Genomic DNA, 17,249 nt, shown 5'->3' on the forward strand with positions numbered 1-17,249 from the left:
TCATTTGTGCTTTCTATGAATGTCTGTTGAGTGTTTAAATGTTTGAAACAATAAGCATTAGAAAACAAAGGTATTTTTCGGAAGACCTTAAAAAATATCTTCAAAATAACCGTACCTTTTGGCCGTGAAGAAGCTTGATAACATGAAACAGCACGTTGACAAATTTGACATATTTCTACCAGTCCTACGAATTTGAGCCGGTCCATGTCGGGGGGGGGAGTCACATGTTAGATGATGTGCAGGTGTGTCGGTGTGCTTACATTCCAGTCCAGCGAGGTGACGTCTTTGTTGCTGGGTACGTCCTGCCCTCCCTCTCGTATGCAGTGTCTCAGGACCAGCTGTGTGGAGCTGCTCGTACTGTTTTCACTTAGGTTCCAGATACGAGCCGTCGAATCACCCGACCTGAGACCAGCGGACGCATTTAGACACAAACCGCGGTTCCACAGACAAACAGGTTCCTGTTTACAAGGTTTGTCACACAGTGTGAATTGTGACCAACACCAGCATTGAGCATTACGTGAGTAATTCTTCATTATTTAAAATTTGATTTTGGTCACCAACCCCGATGCCAGCAGATCGCTGACTGGGTTCCAGGCACAGATGAAGACCTCCGACTCGTGGCCTCTCAAGACCATGGCCTTGTTCTGAGGGATCTCCACATCTCCGTCCACCTCCATCAGGTCTGCGTGGTTGTCTAGGCACAGAGTGAAGCAGGATATCAAGATATTAGTTTTCCATTCTGTACCTCGGTGTGAGTGAACATATGCATTGTGAAGAGTATCTTGACTAAAATACTTTAAAAAAAACTAAAAAAACAACGTAACTTGAAATTCATTTGAGAATTCCATTTTGTTTTTATCCGACTACTCTGGCCAAGGTCCACGATAATATTTCCTCCTTAATGAAAAACCCTGCTTCGTCATTGGAGGAAGCCGAACATCGCGTGTACCTCCGGTTACATTTGTAAACGCATCACTCACTAGCTAAGGCATGGGCTCCGTTCTCCTCCCCGTTGGCAGTGTTCTCTCCGTTCTTGGCGTTGCTGGCGATGCTGCCTCCGGTGGCCGATGTCGGCGCTGAAGCGGCGGCCTGCTGCTGGGCCATTTTGTCCCGGTAGGCCTGCTGCCTCGTCTGAACAACGTCTGGCATCACAGCGTCAATCAGGGACAGAGACTCAATGGGCCGCCCGTCAAATAATGTGCCGTCCTGTAGCGAGGGAGAAACACCCAGTTAGAGGAGGAGAGAGAGGTGTGGGGAGAGGTTCTCTAATCTTGATTGTGTCTCACCTCATTGATGCTGACTTCAGCCTCGACGTACTGCAGGCCCTTCTGGATGATGCTGATGAGGGCAGCAGGGGGAACCAGAGCACCATTGATGTTGGACTGGCTGATGTGACTCTCTATACCAAACGTAAACGCTGAGTGGGAGAACCCTGGAGAGACGAAGACATATATACAGTAAATAATATGCCCCTCATGATTTATTTAGGAACTACATTTTGTGTTTTTCTTTTTTTGCAACCATAAAGCCAACTTGTTCCTTGCACATCACTGATATTGTACTGTCCTCTTGTTATTAAAAAAAAAAAAAAAGCGACAGCTTGTATTGCGACCCCGGTAGAGTCTACAGATGATTGAGTTAAATGCATAAAACATCAGACTTTGTGCTGGTTGCTATGCAGTCAAATGTTTGAATCCTTGCGGTGCCGTTTATTTGATGCGACAATTAAAATGTTTTCTGTAAACAAACAAGGTCTCTACGCGGAGCTCAAAAAGAACAGTTCAGGCCAACTGCGCCAGCTGAGCACAGACACCCTCCACCTATGAAAAATGCAGGACGCGCCGACACGGCTGGGCCGTAACCCGCTTTTGGAATCCACTGCCAGCGGATTATTTCCACGGAAACACAAATATCTCACAGCCTGATCATTTTTTTTTTGCGTGCATAATAAAAAGATGGAACAACACGACTGTGACGGGAACTTTTTTAAATTTACATGAGCCACCTGTGCCTTCCAAAATATATAATGCAATAAATATGACATGAGGGATAAGAAGTTAAGGGATTCCCACGTGTAGCCAGTAGCAGCAGAACGGAGCCTTCTGGCAGCTGCTCTGCAGTGATGAAGGGTTTTGGTTCACACACTGCTCACCATAGCTGGGTAAAGGTTATTGTCAAACACAAAGGGCAGGAAGTCTGGGTATATTAATGGCCCGTGAGGCATAGTCGGAGACTCATTTTAACTATGTAAGATTTGAGTCCGTCTAAAAAGGTCCACTCTTCATCCAGTAGTGGATCGGCCCCTCACTCTATCCCACTGCATGGTTCATTTTTTACAAGAATTACACACACACTGCAGACTGCTGTTTATACACCTGTTCAATGCAGTTGTGTTTGTGACATTTTCTTGAAATAGTGAAAAACATAAATGGTGTTGGATGTAAAAATCGGATCAATAAGGAAGCAAAAAAAACAACAGTGTAAGTATGGTATTTTAAGATGAAACAAATGCAGTATAATAAGGACTTGGAATGATACCTGACTCCTGTAGGTATCTGTAGACCAGGAAGTTGACTTCATCACTGCTAATGCTCATCTTTATTTCTGTTACACCATGAGGTCAGCACGCACACACCTAGCCTGGAAAACAGAGAGAGAGAAAGAGAGAGATTCAGTCAAGGGAAGGAAAACACTCATCATTAACACTACTGCTCCATGCACGTCACTCATGAGTGTACACGTACGTGTGACGACCGCATAATAAAGACAATCTGAATACGGCCGGATGTGTTTGAATATTAAAGTCGGCAATTTCATCAGTCTAATATGAGGCCTTTTTTAAATGTTTTTGATTTTTATTTTAGCTAACAAAAATGGTAAATGGACAAAAACACTTCCAGTCTCTCTGAAGGTTTTACTATGAAGGTAGGTCCTACTCCCAAAATTGTTACATTATAAGAATGGACATCCATTATTTTTTTATTATTTCTGCATCTTTTGCTGGAATGCCCTCCGACAAGACGCTGTGTTGGCGGATCAAATGCACGCAAGCACACATTGGTGGTCGATTACTTTGTAATGTGAATGCTTCTGCCGTCACCTCACAGACATCACAACAAAAAAGCTAAAGCTCCGACGCCAAATTGTGGAAAATTGAGATTCAATCACAATGCAAGCAGGATCAAGATAACGAGAAAGTATTCCCAGGTCCAAAGAGAAAGTTGCCTCGATAATATTATTTTCGTAGAGTTAGCTTCGCCGCATCAGCTTCAATGAGGATCAGCTGAGCGGTCAAATGTGTCATTCAACTTCCATTCGACTCTTCACAGCGTTTTCTTGAGGTAAACAATTAGTGACTTCCTGTAGCTTGAGGTTAAGCTGGTGTATTTCATCATAGAGGCCGTTGTCTTGACTGGAACGACAACATTTTGATGAACCGCTCTCCACACCCACGTGTACTATACGCTCGCTGCTTCTCAGGAGGAGCAGTAATGAATGGATTGCATATTTTATTCAGCCGTGTTTCTTTGTGTCAACAATCAGCAGTCTCCCTAAGCGGTTTCTCCTCCACCCAATTACATCGTTTTCATTAAACAGCCTTCTTTAAGTACCAATCCACTACATACTAGCAACAAAAACACATGGGTGGGGGTTGGGAGGGCATCAGGATTCTAACATCCTGTGGTTTGACTTCTTCAGTTTGTGCATCCAAGCACATCCTGGGGGATCATGACTCAACGTTGCTTTTGTCTGCAGTTTCATGAACTACAAAGGTTGGAAACCACAACTTTAAAAAGGGTCACTGAAAGCCTGTCCCAAATATGGGCCATCTTAAATGTGTCCACTCCAGCCATTAACAACTTTTGCTATTCATGCATAATGGATCTACTACAACAACAACAACAACAGCAGCAGCAGCAGCAGCAGCCTCCATGATAGAGCCAGTTGCGTCACATTTGCAAGAGAATCAGGCTGCCATGGCGGAGCCTTTTGGGGATCTGTCCGTGACCCAAGAGACGGGCAACGACTCTGTGGACGAGATGGCAGAAGAAGAGGCGATGATGTTCAAGTTGGCTCGCCGACACTTATCTGGGATTGTTTTTTCTCACAGAGACTAACTGTAAGTCAGCAGATTGTTCCGAGGAGTCAGATATACAGTAAGCAGACAAAATAATGTAAATCTTCAATTATTTTGGATTCCTAAAATGTTCATGTGGTTGCAGTGACTCACACTCTTATCCGCCTTTTATTGCCCCCTTTTAAAAAAGGGAGGGGCGGGGGGATTTATTCTTAGATGCATTCCCTCTTTTCACTCCATGATTATGACTTCATGCAGAAAACTCAAATCAGAAATTAGAAACTTGATTTGAAAGTTAATTATCTGTGACACAGAGCTGTCAGTTTTCTACCGCTGCCCATAAACAACAGACAGAATACACATGTGTCTTGTTTGTGTTCGAGGTTAAAATAATACTCATAAGCATGAGGTTCCTAGAGATTCTCACGCCCAGTTGACATGAGCTGTTACTACCGCCCCATGAAACACTGGCATTGCAGACATACTGTGCTCCAAATTAGACCTATTATTAAATCAGAAGCAGCTGACGGGCTGCTTTTGCTTGTAAGTTACAGGCAACAGTTCCATGCTGCAAACACTGCAGCTCCCCATAACCATGCAACACTGTGGTTGGTGTGTGTTCAGGATACAAATGTACGACAGACACTGCTAGAAATACATTTACAATAATGCCACTTCAAATCTAAATACACTGGCTACATTGCCTCTACAACCTCACATTTGACCAAAACGACAACTCCAGAGATACAATGTTTCCTCCGGACTTAGCGCAGATGCAACATTTACACAGAAAAACTCCACTCATTTTGATTCAAATTACATTAGAGCTGATTTTCTACACTGTACAATATTACGCTTAATACTACTGTAAGTGTGAAAAGACAAGCTTTCATTCTCTCTGACCCACCCCCACCCTCTCTTTCTCTATCTATTTGATGCCAGTTAATCAACTCAAAGCTGGATAAGATCGATACATGCTAGTAGAATGTGCCTGTAGCTTAAAACAGGCATAAATCACCAAATAAATGTACTATGGTACACTGTAATTTAAAGCAACCGCAGCCACATTACACTGACATGCAACTCTGAAGCCCATTGATTTACACCGTGTCTGCGCAGCAGCTTCAGACATCCATCTGGGCGCGTTCAGGCACCGTCTTGAGTGGCAGTGTGCATTGTAACCTTTCAAAGGGTCTTTTTTTAACCTACAACCCAGCGGCATCAAAGTTGTATTTTTATTTTTTATTCTACACACAGTGGGTTTAAATATCTTGTCTTCTTAAGACCATCAAACATGTAGAGTTAACAAAGTGAGAACATTTCCATGTCATCTGCTGCTGTGTACGGTCAGAGTCCTCAAACACAGAACACTGCACAAAGCAATTGTCTCATGACCGAATTTGTTCTTGTTTTAAGAAAAGATTTGTCAGAGAGGCTGAATCTAAGACAGATCATAAGGTTCCTTCAGGTAATCTAGACAATGCATTTCGTTACATGGCCTATGGTAATCAAAGCCGAGTGTTGACTGAAGTGCATGCAGGAATACATTTATTTCAAACAGCAGCAGCTTTGATCAATACACCTAAAACAAGATGGGAGGCAGAGTAGAACGTAAAATCGCCTGCTGTTGTGTTTGGTTTGAAACGAAAAACCTGCAGACTGTTGAGCCATAGATCACCAAGACCCTCTGCTCAAATCCCATCTGACAGCAGCATTGCCTGGGGGGGACCACTGGTTTGTAAACAGAACGCTGCAGTTCCCTCCACCACCATCCCACTGCAGTGGCGCTGTGGAGCCACCATCCGCACCGAGGATCCTCTGTGTTGACAGTGTGGGTGAACAACGGGGGGATGGGAGAGGAGAAGGGAATCTCTGTCTCTGCATTCCTTCTCCCTCTCCCTCCCTCCCTCCCCTTTGACTGCTACCAAACTGGCCTATACAGTAGGCTACCTCTAAAAGCAAGTCCCAGCTTAATGAGAGAAGAGTGAGAGAGACCCACAAAGACCATCATTCAGGAGGCGGAAAAAACAGTGATGTTGCTATAAGTACAAACCTTGCATCTCTGACCCATTCTAATCTGAAAGTACGTAGTTATTTTCAGATTGGCCTACATTTTTGGCCGTAATAACCGTATAACCTTAAACAAAATCTTAACACTGTCAAAAGAACACGACTTTGACCAAGGACCTGCTCATAGGCTTTAGCTCACTCGGAAGTGTGGTTAAAAAACACAAACTATGAATATGTGGTAGTGCGCTGCTTGCTGTCACAAGACATTTCCCTTCATATCAGATTGAGTATTTACCTTAGCAACAGGAGTGACAACATGCACGACTGATGCATATGCAGATATTATGACGAGGGAAGCTTGTTTTTACTGCCCGTTCATGCATTATATACACCAACCAGAAAGGTGTGTCAGCAACGACTACACGTCGTAGAATCTTGCCAAATCTTGCCAAATCTTGCCATTAAATTTGCTGAGGGGCCGATTGACCGCATTATACTCGGCAGTGTGTGGATTGGTATTCCTGTTAGCCATTAGCCAAACAGTCCACCACCACAAAATAAGAAAAGTAAAGTCCTCTGTCTTGTGTCCATCGCCCTCCTCAAAGCCGCAACTCTCTCAAATAACAGATCGCTTCATCCGCATGTTGGGAATAGTAGAATTTCGTTTTTTTAAAGCTGCTATCATCGACAAGGCCAATAACACTTGTAATCCGTTTTCCTCGTTGAAATGAATTCCTAGTACACACGGCGCTTTTTCTTAAGGAAAAAGGGTTATGCGAGAGTCTATGTCAACATTTCCAAATTTATGAAGTCCAGCCTGTACACCCTACGAGGTAACCCCGGAGTTTCAAACCTATCCGGCCTCGGGAGCGTTTTTTAACTCTTCTTTTTTTTTGCTGCACCTAAAACCTCCGGATTAGTGTGGACAATCAGTGTAAACGTAGCAGAAGATATAATGGAAACGTAGGAGTGTGGATGTAGCATGAAAGTGAGCCAAACGTTTTCCTCCCGCTGGGTCTTTGGGCGGACAGCAGCGGCTGAGGATCTGAGGTGCTCTCAGCTGTTTTATCACAAGTGGAGAGAGGAGTCAGCAGGCAGTCAAGGACGGTATCAAACAGGAGGGCTGGGAATCTCTCGGCACCTCACGATTCGATTCAGAGGGCTACTGTGCAATTATGAAACAATCGATGCGTCTTGATGCTTTGAAATGTTCCTGTATATGGTTTATTTTTTTCTGCCATGTATTAAAACGCTGCATATTTGTGATGAGTTATATTTTAGTATTAAAGTGCCCGTTTACAGTGACACTAGATCCTGTGGCAATGGATGTGCACTCATAGCGTGTTTCTACCATCTGACCCGCTTTCCTCAGTGACTCCATGACTTTAGCTTTGGTTGTACAGTCTCACTGTCAGTAAAAAACAGTCAAGATGAAGATTGTATCTTGATTCCAAAGTGTGCAACAGAGCAATAATGCTTTGATTCTCAATGATAGAAAAAAAAGAAGAAGTTGCGATCCATGTAATATGTGCGTTGCGTTCAGGGGCAGCGGTAGTGAACAGTCTCGCCCGGTGTCACAGGTGATCGTAACGTTGAGAATTGAGTTGGAAATTTTCCCTTTTTAGGTTTTCTGCAGCGAGTCATAAGCATTCAAGAGAGAAAGCATTCAAGAATCTATCTCCCTCCCACATAAAACAGGCAATAAAAGGTGTATGAGAACGTGTGAGTCACTGCAAGCACGAGAAATCCTGGGCACCCAAAATATTATGAGGTTTGCGGCAGCAGAATACAAGATAAGCCGTGGACAAATGCTCTCACTCACGGTCAAGTTGAAAGTGAAATAATTCAACAGCAGCCATATTGAATGCAGAGAACTTGGTTGCAGGGAGCAGCAGGGTTTACATATGTCATGGAAACAAACTACGCACAGCAAAACGTGCCTGACAATTTAAATTTTTTTTACAAAAAAGGTGTACTAGTACTATTTGTAGATCACAGAAGTTTGAGACGGAATGACACACATTTCTATTCTACATTTTATTTTTTATTGTACAGTATTGTTAATACTGGCTGCATGTGTGATGTTGACGGGCACAAACTCTAAAACTCTAACACTAAAATCACAAACTGCCGCCCCACACTGTTGCGTCTCGCACCATGCGTGTCCTTTTGTCCCTCCCGGCCTGTGATAATAATAGCCGCCGTGTAGGTTTCTTGTTCTTTGAAGACTACTGCATCAATGGGGAAGGAAGACCCACGCTGTGAGTGCTGCTCCGCAGGTGGAAATGGGGCTTATTCCTATAGGACCTGTCTGAGACCTGACAGTGTGGCCTTATTTGCAGAAAATAGAAAAAAAGGATGATTTGAGGGAAACTGTTCATCACAGCCTCACTCTAAAACACATTCAAAAGGCTTCTTCTGGTTCCCAATTAGAGTCACACGTTGCTTCCAAGCTAAAATAATTTAGGTACTGTATACCATTGTGCTGGAGGTTTTATTACAGGCTGTTGAATCATGCACGCACGCGAACACGCACACGGCATTGTATGGTCAAGTCTTTTCTTTTTACTTCCGCCGTGCAAATGTGTGGGGTGCAGTGACAACAGACATGAACTCGTCTGCATGCGGCTTTCCCTTCCCCCTCGCTAGGGTTACTGGTCTCTTGGAGTGACAGATTGCATTGGCAAGCCCCGCTCTGCCTCACAAGGCCTATGTGAGGTCAGCGAGACTGGCTGTCTGTCGGTGACAGATGGCGCATCATGGAGGCCCTGCCAGCCAGCCTCGCTTGATGGGCAGCTAAACCTGCTCTGGGCAGCTCGTGTCCGTGAGTGCAGTGGGTCAGCGAGGGCCACAGAATCAACTGTGGTTATCTCACTGCGAGATGCCGCCCGTGCTTGCTCTGATCTTTTTTAAAGTCACAATCCGTCTCGCTTAAAGAATCTCTTTATTTAGATGTTAAAGTCACAATGACACTTCAATCATTGACATAAAAAAATAACTACATGACGACAATTATGAACTACTATAACTAAAAACTACAACTCAAGCTAGGTTTAGGAAGATCTGCTGACAAAACTCTAAAACTTCTGCATGGAACTAATTATCATCAGGCCCATAGATCATGATGCGATGCCAAAAATCATTAAAGCGCTAGTTGACCTTGACCAATGTCATAATACCTCCTGACACTAATTTCAATTATGTTTGGCTAATTGATCTATAAGTGCCTAACATATTATCACACCCACCCAACAGATGCTGACAAAGCCATTACTTTAAATGTATTTATTATCATTATTCTACAGGCTTTACACAGTGATGAGGTCCCAGATTAAAGCCTTGTTTTCAGTTGTTGAGTGGTTTTATTGTAGTAAGCTGTTAATCCACGTACCCTTACCTAAGAACCCAGCGAGCATCTATTTCCAGCAACAAACTGAGGAAGCGGAGGTAGTGCGACAGGCAAACAGGATGAGCCCACTTATTGACAGCTGGGGGCATTAGGTGACCTCGGGTAGGCGTGAGTGAGGCTGGAGTCTTGGGTTAGAAGAAGATGTGGCAAACTCCACTACCTGTGTAAGCACATCACACAACTTGTATATAGAGAGAAACAAACAGGCTTTCTGTAAAACCCAAATGTATTTGTCATGTCGGTTGACACTCAACAGGACAGAGCTCGGAGGTTGGGTGGGAGGTAAGCACACATTAAGCAACTAAAGCGTCAGCTGCTTGACTTACTCTGTTACCGGTCATCCATGTGATGTTCAAAAGATACGTCCTTCGAAAGAAAGAAGACGACCAAAGAAAATAAATAAACGCAACTAAGAAAAGAATGAATGGTAAATTGGTTATGCTACACGTACGATATAATTCACATATTAAAACCCTTTCCCACTGAACTAGAAAACCTGCAAACACCTGTCTTTGGTCTCCGGTAGGAAAAGGAACGATCAACAGTAATTTCCAGAACCGTAAACATAATACAAGAATAGCCGCCTGACTCCGCTCACCAGTCGTGTTTTTGTTTACATTCATGACGGTGACGGACATTGCACTTCTGTGTTCTGCATTAAACAATAAATAAGTATTTTAACTGTATTCTTTATCATTTTAAAAACAGCTATTTATTTACCAACAATAGCCCAAAAAAATAAATGATATTTATGTTGCACTAAGATCTGGATAAATGAAGTCATTTGCACATAAAAAAGGGGGAAATAATGTAAAGCCAATCATTATCACCACTGGCAAAAAGTCCTTCATCACCACAACTCTAAAGCTACCAGACGCCACTGACTAAAACAATCATTAAACAAACTCTATTCCAATAGAATGAAACTCCATCTGTGTTGGCCTATCCAGAGAGCCTAAATAAGTAACAGACATAAAGAGGAGTCACCAAGATGTAATTTCCCTGTTTACCAACCCCGTTTCCCAACACGTTTGTGGCATCCAGTTGGTGTGGAAGAACCAGTGCATCTCAAGTTAACTCAAGAAATATATCAAACCCTGTCTCACTTTCCCCAAACCATGCAGCAGTCAGTCAGCAAAAACAAAATTTTCGGCTCTTAGTAAGCTCCAAGACGTCTAATTCCGTATCTCACTATTATCCAGGTCTTATCTGTATTTAACTTTCTCACTTTCTGCCTCTTTATTCCTCGTGGCTTCTTCCACTCAGACTAAATTGGTTTTGTGAATCAGAGTTACGAATATTTAGCTTCCTTTAGCACACACTACAAAAATGTCTGAAATATTTGTGGTGTATTTTGAGAATGGGGCCTGGAAGAGGCAAGCTGCTGCACTGATCAACACTGTGGGCTCAATTATTTTAAAAACAAAAAGACGTCTTCGCTCTTTACCACAGAACTGCAGAAATAAACCACCTCATGTCTCAGGAGCAGAATAAAGTCAAGCTCACTACCTCACTATTGGTTAAAACCATAAACTAACTACAACATAAGCCAGCATGTCATAATGACACATTGCTAATACTAACAAAAAAAGTAACATGTATTTTGGAACACAACACAGCAAACCTGACGTAAACAAACTTTGACACATGCCCCAAACGAGGTCAGGAAATGGCTGCTCATTTTCTTTTTGGAGCGCATGACTTTTGACGACAGGCAATGTGTTGCTATTTATAGTTATGAATAATTATCTAATTCACAATGAATGAATTTACTGTTTCAGTACACTGATGTGATTTTGGATAAAAACAAATGTATTGTTTAACTGTAATATATGCTGCCTCCATTACATATCATTATCTCATTACATATGAAATTAGACTATTACTTCATGTGCCATTTGCAAAAATGACCAGATTCTTGGTTGTGAATCTGTGAAAATGAGAACTGTGCACCCGTGCTTGTAGCCTTGTTATGTAAATAGCACACTGGATGACTAAGTACTACAGTGCTGCGTTATAGCATCATGAGTGAAATAAACAAACAGAGCTGAGGGCAACAAAGCCTTCCAATGTGGCTGACCTGACACTAACACAGCCAGTTGCCAAAATGGGTGGAAGCTGTCACAGCAAAGCATCTTGGTTTCGACCAGAGAACCAAGTGAACAATGTCACTAAGTCGGTCAGAAAGTCCTTGGCTACCCAAGCACCAATAAACACGACCATCACTGTGGAGACCGAGCCCTTCTATAGATCCTGTCATGCATTGTACATTGTGCAGTGCCGAGTTAGTGTGCGCAGGAAATCTGTTGGATTCTTTAACAGTTCAAAAACAGGAAGAGTGTGCTTTTTCTCTCAATAAAAATCAGACTTGTTCCAAGAGCAAAAAATAAAATTGCATACAACGCGTTTGTTCTCCTCCAGTTAAATAAGACACATGGGAGAGGAAGGGATGCAGGAAGCAACCGGGTTTATAGAATATGTGGTCCAAATAGGGGGCGGGAGGGCGGAGGGGGGGGGGGAGGCAGTAACAACACTACATCTGTGTTATGGAGACTCCAACCTCAATCTGTCATACAAGCCGGAGATTGAATCGAGGTCTTGCAGGAGTAGCATTGAAGTTAGTTGCTATCCTTATATTTTGACACTTTGTTACTGTGTTTACTTTCTCGACCTGACCCAGGCATTTAGACAATGGGTGACATATCCTGAAAAAAATTTTTTTTTTAAATTTAAAAAAAAAAGAGGAAGAAACCACTTGAAAGGAAAAGAACTTCACTAACAGAGCAAGCCAATTAGAGGGTTTGAAAAGGCCCAAAGTAAACATGTTCATTTACGCTGTTGATGTAAAACGTCAGTCGTGAGCTGCATCCGATTGTAGAGGCGACTGAACAGCTGATGTCCATTCTGTGTCAATCCTGCGACATACACTGGCTGGCAAAAAAAAAAAAAGTCGCCACCTGGCTTTAACTACTACTGCCTACTGTACAAGCCTGTGGGGGCAGTGCTATAGTGCTATAGGTTCGGCAACGACCAGGTTCAGCAACGACTAGGTTCCATCAATAAATTTTTTCTTCCCTGATGGCACAGGCATATTCCAAGATGACAATTCCAGGATTTATCAGGCTCAAATTGTGAAAGAGTGGTTCAGGGAGCATGAGACATCATTTTCACACATGGAGTCCAGACCTTAACCCCATTGAGAATCTTTGTGGAGAAGGCTTTGCGTAGTGGTCAGACTGTACCATCATTAATACAAGATCTTCTTGAGAATTTAATGCAAGACTGGATGGAAATAAATCTTGTGACTTTGCAGAAGCTTATTGAAACAATGCCACAGCGAATGCGTGCTGTAATCAAAGCTAAAAGCGGTCCAAAGAAATATTAGTGTGTGACCATTTTTTGTTGGCGACTTTTTTTTTGGCCTATGATGTGAATAGGCAGGTGAAAACATTTTCCAGATGGAGCACTCACCACAGTAGTAAGTCTGTATGGCCCACCGGTATGTTCAGTCGGGGCCTTGTACCATGGGCTGAGAACCTGCAGCAACAAGGGGAAGGAGACAGTCAGGGGCTTTGAAACTAGATTAGAGACCAAACTAAAGCTTTTCGGTGAACACTTTGGAAATTTTCGTTCCTGTTGCACCCTAACTCAAAAAGGTCACATTATACACTCAAATTTTTTACCTCCCCCAAAAGTCTCTCAGAGTTTCGATGGGGAGTCACCGGCTGAGAATATTAAACACTGTCATTTATCACAATTTTTTTGAGAACTCACAAAACTAAGCAGGCAATTAATCAATTAAGAACATTTGTGTCAAAACATGTGTGCACAATGCCACACAGATTTCCGCTGACGCGCTCATATTATTCCAATTACTAACAGTTGCTCGTGGTTACTAGTCAATAAACATAACCATACAGAGTCAAAAGGCAGGAAAAGAAAGGGTGAGAACGGATGTAAACAAGGGTGGTTATAAACTCTAACTGCTGACAGAAATGGTGGCATCTTTGTTAGGCCCAATGACACAAACAAATGGACATAAACATAACTGCACCGGGTGACTTGAAAAGCAGATTTTATTGCGCATGCCGCTTACTAGGGACCAGGAGCCCTTCTCCCCGGCTGCTTGTACACCGGTAAACACCATCAAAACGTCTCTTCGTGACTAATGTCATGAAGCAGCCAGCCGTACATGGGCACCGAGTGGTTTAACCATGTGACTCACACTCATTCAGAAGTCTGAACAATGGTTCACCTCTTCAGCGCGAGGACAGAGGGAGACGGCCCACCGTTAGAACACGTTCCCTGCAAACACCCACTGGGCCATTGTTCAAAAAACGTAAACATAAGTGTAGAAGTCATGCAATGCATTGCGAAAAACCCTACGATCAACATTTTTGTGAAGCCCATTGTGGGACCCATTTGTGGTCGTACTGGGATTCAGTTCTGTGGTAATTATTTCGGCTGTAGACTGGGGTGGTGATAGAGGTTTGCTGGATCGCGTAATGCCAAGTACAACCGGAAATCACTGATCATTTCCCGGCTCCTTCTCTTGCATCACTGCTTCCTTCCCTTATTTTCCCTGACCCCGATTCCTTTTCTTTTAGTCATCCCTTTTCTCTGTTCTGTATCTGATGCCTCTCTTTCTCTCAGTGTTGGTGAGTCTGTGTGGCAGAGACTGCAGAGCAAAGGGAGAGATAGTGTTACCACAAGCAAAGCAGGAGTAGTTGGGTGCGGCCAGTGGAAATGCTGAAAGTGTTGTGGGCTGCCAAGGGCTGAATGGAGGACACGGCCCTGGCATGACGGGAATGCGGTTTGTAAGCAGGTAGCCATCTCGTGATCAAACATGAAATAGGAAAAACGTGAAGCTGTTATCCACAATTTGTAAGCGTGAGAGTTACACTTTCACGTGGATGCGGAGCAGGAATGCACCTTTGCAAAAAACGCTTATCAACCCACTCTGTTTGCTCACCCGTGTAGAGACTTTGTTTCTCGTACTCTGTTACTTTCCATCAATGTTGGCCAACCGGGAGAGTTGATAGCACCTCTGCTACCTGTGGAAAAGTTAATCTAGATCCGTGTGGCAGCAGGGTGACCAGGTATTGCCAGGCAGCTGGAGGTTTCTCCATTTGCCGATGAAAAGGTTTCACGCCATTTCCATTAAACCTCAAGGGGAAAAAATGTGTTTTCTGTCTGTTATGAAGGTTTGTAGATCACAATTACTTCTACAATAACCATGACGTAATAAACATGATGTCATAAAATGATACGATCGACATAAAAAACTCATGTAAAGTGCATACAAATGCAACTCATCAATTTCAATTCAATGAGCTTTATTGGCATGAATGTAAAAAAGACAATATTGCCGGTACCGGGGGTTTGAGGACTGCTGGTTTAAATGGTTCCGTCGAGGGCACAACTGATGGGTACATGGTTTTTTTACAGGATGTAATGCATTGCTCGCTCCATCCTGCTACAAAACGCACAAGCTAGGCTCGGGCAGTATGTTACAGCATACCAGGATATTTAGAGATTCCAAAAAGGTATGGTTTTCAATAACATCACAAATGAAGACGCTCAGCTCTCCATGATGCTGTGTCGATGTGATGCTTTATGGTGCACAGCACACGGCACCAGAGGACGGTCTCTGTGATGAAGCCGACAGGCGAGTTCAGAAAGATGCTGCATGCTTGTGGTGGAGATATCGTTACAGGGAGGTTTTGGGGGGTATTTGGTGTTTCAGACTTTGTCAAAACTGCTAAGTTTATAGCCACATGATTGTATTCAACTGCCAGCCTGCCGCTACCACTGGCCAGCGGATACAGTAGGATTGAGGGAGGGAGGGGGGTTCGATTACAAAATATGATTATTTGCATAACGCGTGTCTGCATGTTGCAAGAACAGCCGAGTCAAAGCACAGTATTACCCAGGGAGTAAGCTGCACTTTAAAAGCCTCGTCCTAGATCCTCTTGAGGAGTGTGGCAGTATTTCAGACACAGACCCACATATGCAGTGCTCTAGAAGCATATCATGCACGTCTTGCACACGCACTTTCAAAACGGTAGCGGCAGCACTGCTAATATCTATTTTTTCCCCCTCACACAAGTCAGCCCACGTTAAATTAATGGTTTTTTTCCTGAACGTCGCAGACCCTGAAATAACTATTTTAATGAGAATTGTCTTAGAAGAAGCATGTCAGTAAATCATTTTGTGTCAAGCCAACCGCGCCTCAAGAACAATTGCTCAATAAACACCGTTGTCTGTCTTAACCGGAGAAAGGCTTGTGTGCTCTTTGCTCTTGAAACCTAAGAGACATAAACCTTGCAGTCACAGTAATTCCCAGTGAACGTTCCGACACTCAACAGCCGATTCTGCTTGGGTTTTGCAGTGTTATTTCAAGTTTGTGTTATGTTCTCAGAGTTTCAGTGAAGGTCAAGCTGCTTGACATACGTGTCCATGACATTTTACCTGCCTATAACAAAGTAAAAACGATTGCATGGAGGATTGTAGGTACAGACTTTAGGGCGGATAACATAAAATCGGTAACCATTGTCGGCGGGGTATAAGAAAGATGTGACCGGGGTCTCCCTAAAAGTTATATTTGCTCCCATTTTTTGATGCTGATTTGGTAACCATGATATCGTGACTTGTGATATCAGGAGTTTGGTGATCAGCTACATCTGTAATTTGGGTCAGCATAAACTTCAAAATGGTGAGCATTCCCTTAGACTCGGGGTCAACCCACCAGTCTGACAACATCCTGTGGGAAACATGGGATTCCTTTTGTACCCCCTTATTTTGTAAGAACCTAAAACCCACCGACGAGATTAAAAAGCATGTTTCCTTTAAACAAATTGCTAAAACTACACCGACATACACATTAAAAACCATCAGATTTGTATCTTACCACCAGTCCTTGAACGAATTTTGTGCAAGGAACGCTTCCCAAATAGCAAGCAAAACAAAGCTGACAAATGTTATATTTTATCGAAAACGTTTGTTCCGAATACCTCATTTCTAATCGCACCCAGAACAAACCTTTTACTCCAACTAGACATGATAAAAAAAAATAAAAAATTCTGCACTCCTCCATGGAGCTAAGAAGCCACGATTGAGTCACCCGAGTCTCACAGTTACGTTACAAAAATTCTGTGAAATTTAAGACTGAACTGCAGCCTGCTGGGCACAGTGCATAGAACAGAAGAGAGGCTGTCAGCAGAGGTTGTAAACAGTTCAGTGTACATCGCACATAGAGCCTCCAACTTCGAAAAACAGTAGATACATAGATATTTTATTAAAGAAATTCAACTAGCATTTTTCTATTTTCATGATTTTTTTATGAAAGCAGGGTAACTGTTACACTGCACAAGAGATCTTTTTGTCTTTGCTCTACTTCTAGACTTGATTAGTGGTGCAACGGATCATAAAGCTCACGGTTCATACAGATCACGGATTGACCGTGGTCCGTTACGCCGCTGGATTGTGCTGGACGTATACATTGCTGTGAAAAACAAGGAAACAAAGAGAAAAATTTGACGGGAACAAAAAAAACATCAAACGCTGCGTGCGATTGGGTCTATTAAAGACAAAGTTTTTTTTGGACAATAGAGATATATATAGCTTATGGACTACAGGCCTTTCGACAACAATGCCGCATCACAAACATGGGTCATAATCACTTGGTACATGTACCCGCCACAAAATCTGTGCTGAGGTCTCCTTTTGATACTGGTCAATCCAAAGCCACAC

General features: G+C 42.9%; 1 protein-coding gene across 3 annotated transcripts in view; it reads right to left on the minus strand.

Moving 5' to 3' along the window:
• LOC137793702 (F-box-like/WD repeat-containing protein TBL1XR1) overlaps window positions 1–17,249 on the minus strand; it is a 50,056-nt gene that overhangs the window by 4,844 nt on the left and 27,963 nt on the right. For 2 of the 3 annotated variants that reach the window (XM_068590008.1, XM_068590007.1), the window contains exons 2-7: window positions 12,969–13,034; window positions 2,539–2,640; window positions 1,287–1,432; window positions 981–1,206; window positions 562–694; window positions 261–402 (exon numbers count right to left, since the gene is read on the minus strand). In XM_068590008.1, coding sequence (XP_068446109.1) covers window positions 261–402; window positions 562–694; window positions 981–1,206; window positions 1,287–1,432; window positions 2,539–2,596 — 705 coding nt within the window. In that variant the 5' untranslated portion in view covers window positions 2,597–2,640; window positions 12,969–13,034. The remainder of the gene's footprint in view (window positions 1–260; window positions 403–561; window positions 695–980; window positions 1,207–1,286; window positions 1,433–2,538; window positions 2,641–12,968; window positions 13,035–17,249) is intronic. The other variant, XM_068590009.1, reaches the window with a different exon arrangement.

Source organism: Clinocottus analis, unplaced genomic scaffold, assembly GCF_023055335.1.
Source record: "Clinocottus analis isolate CAN_PGR_092001 unplaced genomic scaffold, fCliAna1.0.p SCAF_23, whole genome shotgun sequence".
NCBI classification, from domain to species: domain Eukaryota; kingdom Metazoa; phylum Chordata; class Actinopteri; order Perciformes; family Cottidae; genus Clinocottus; species Clinocottus analis.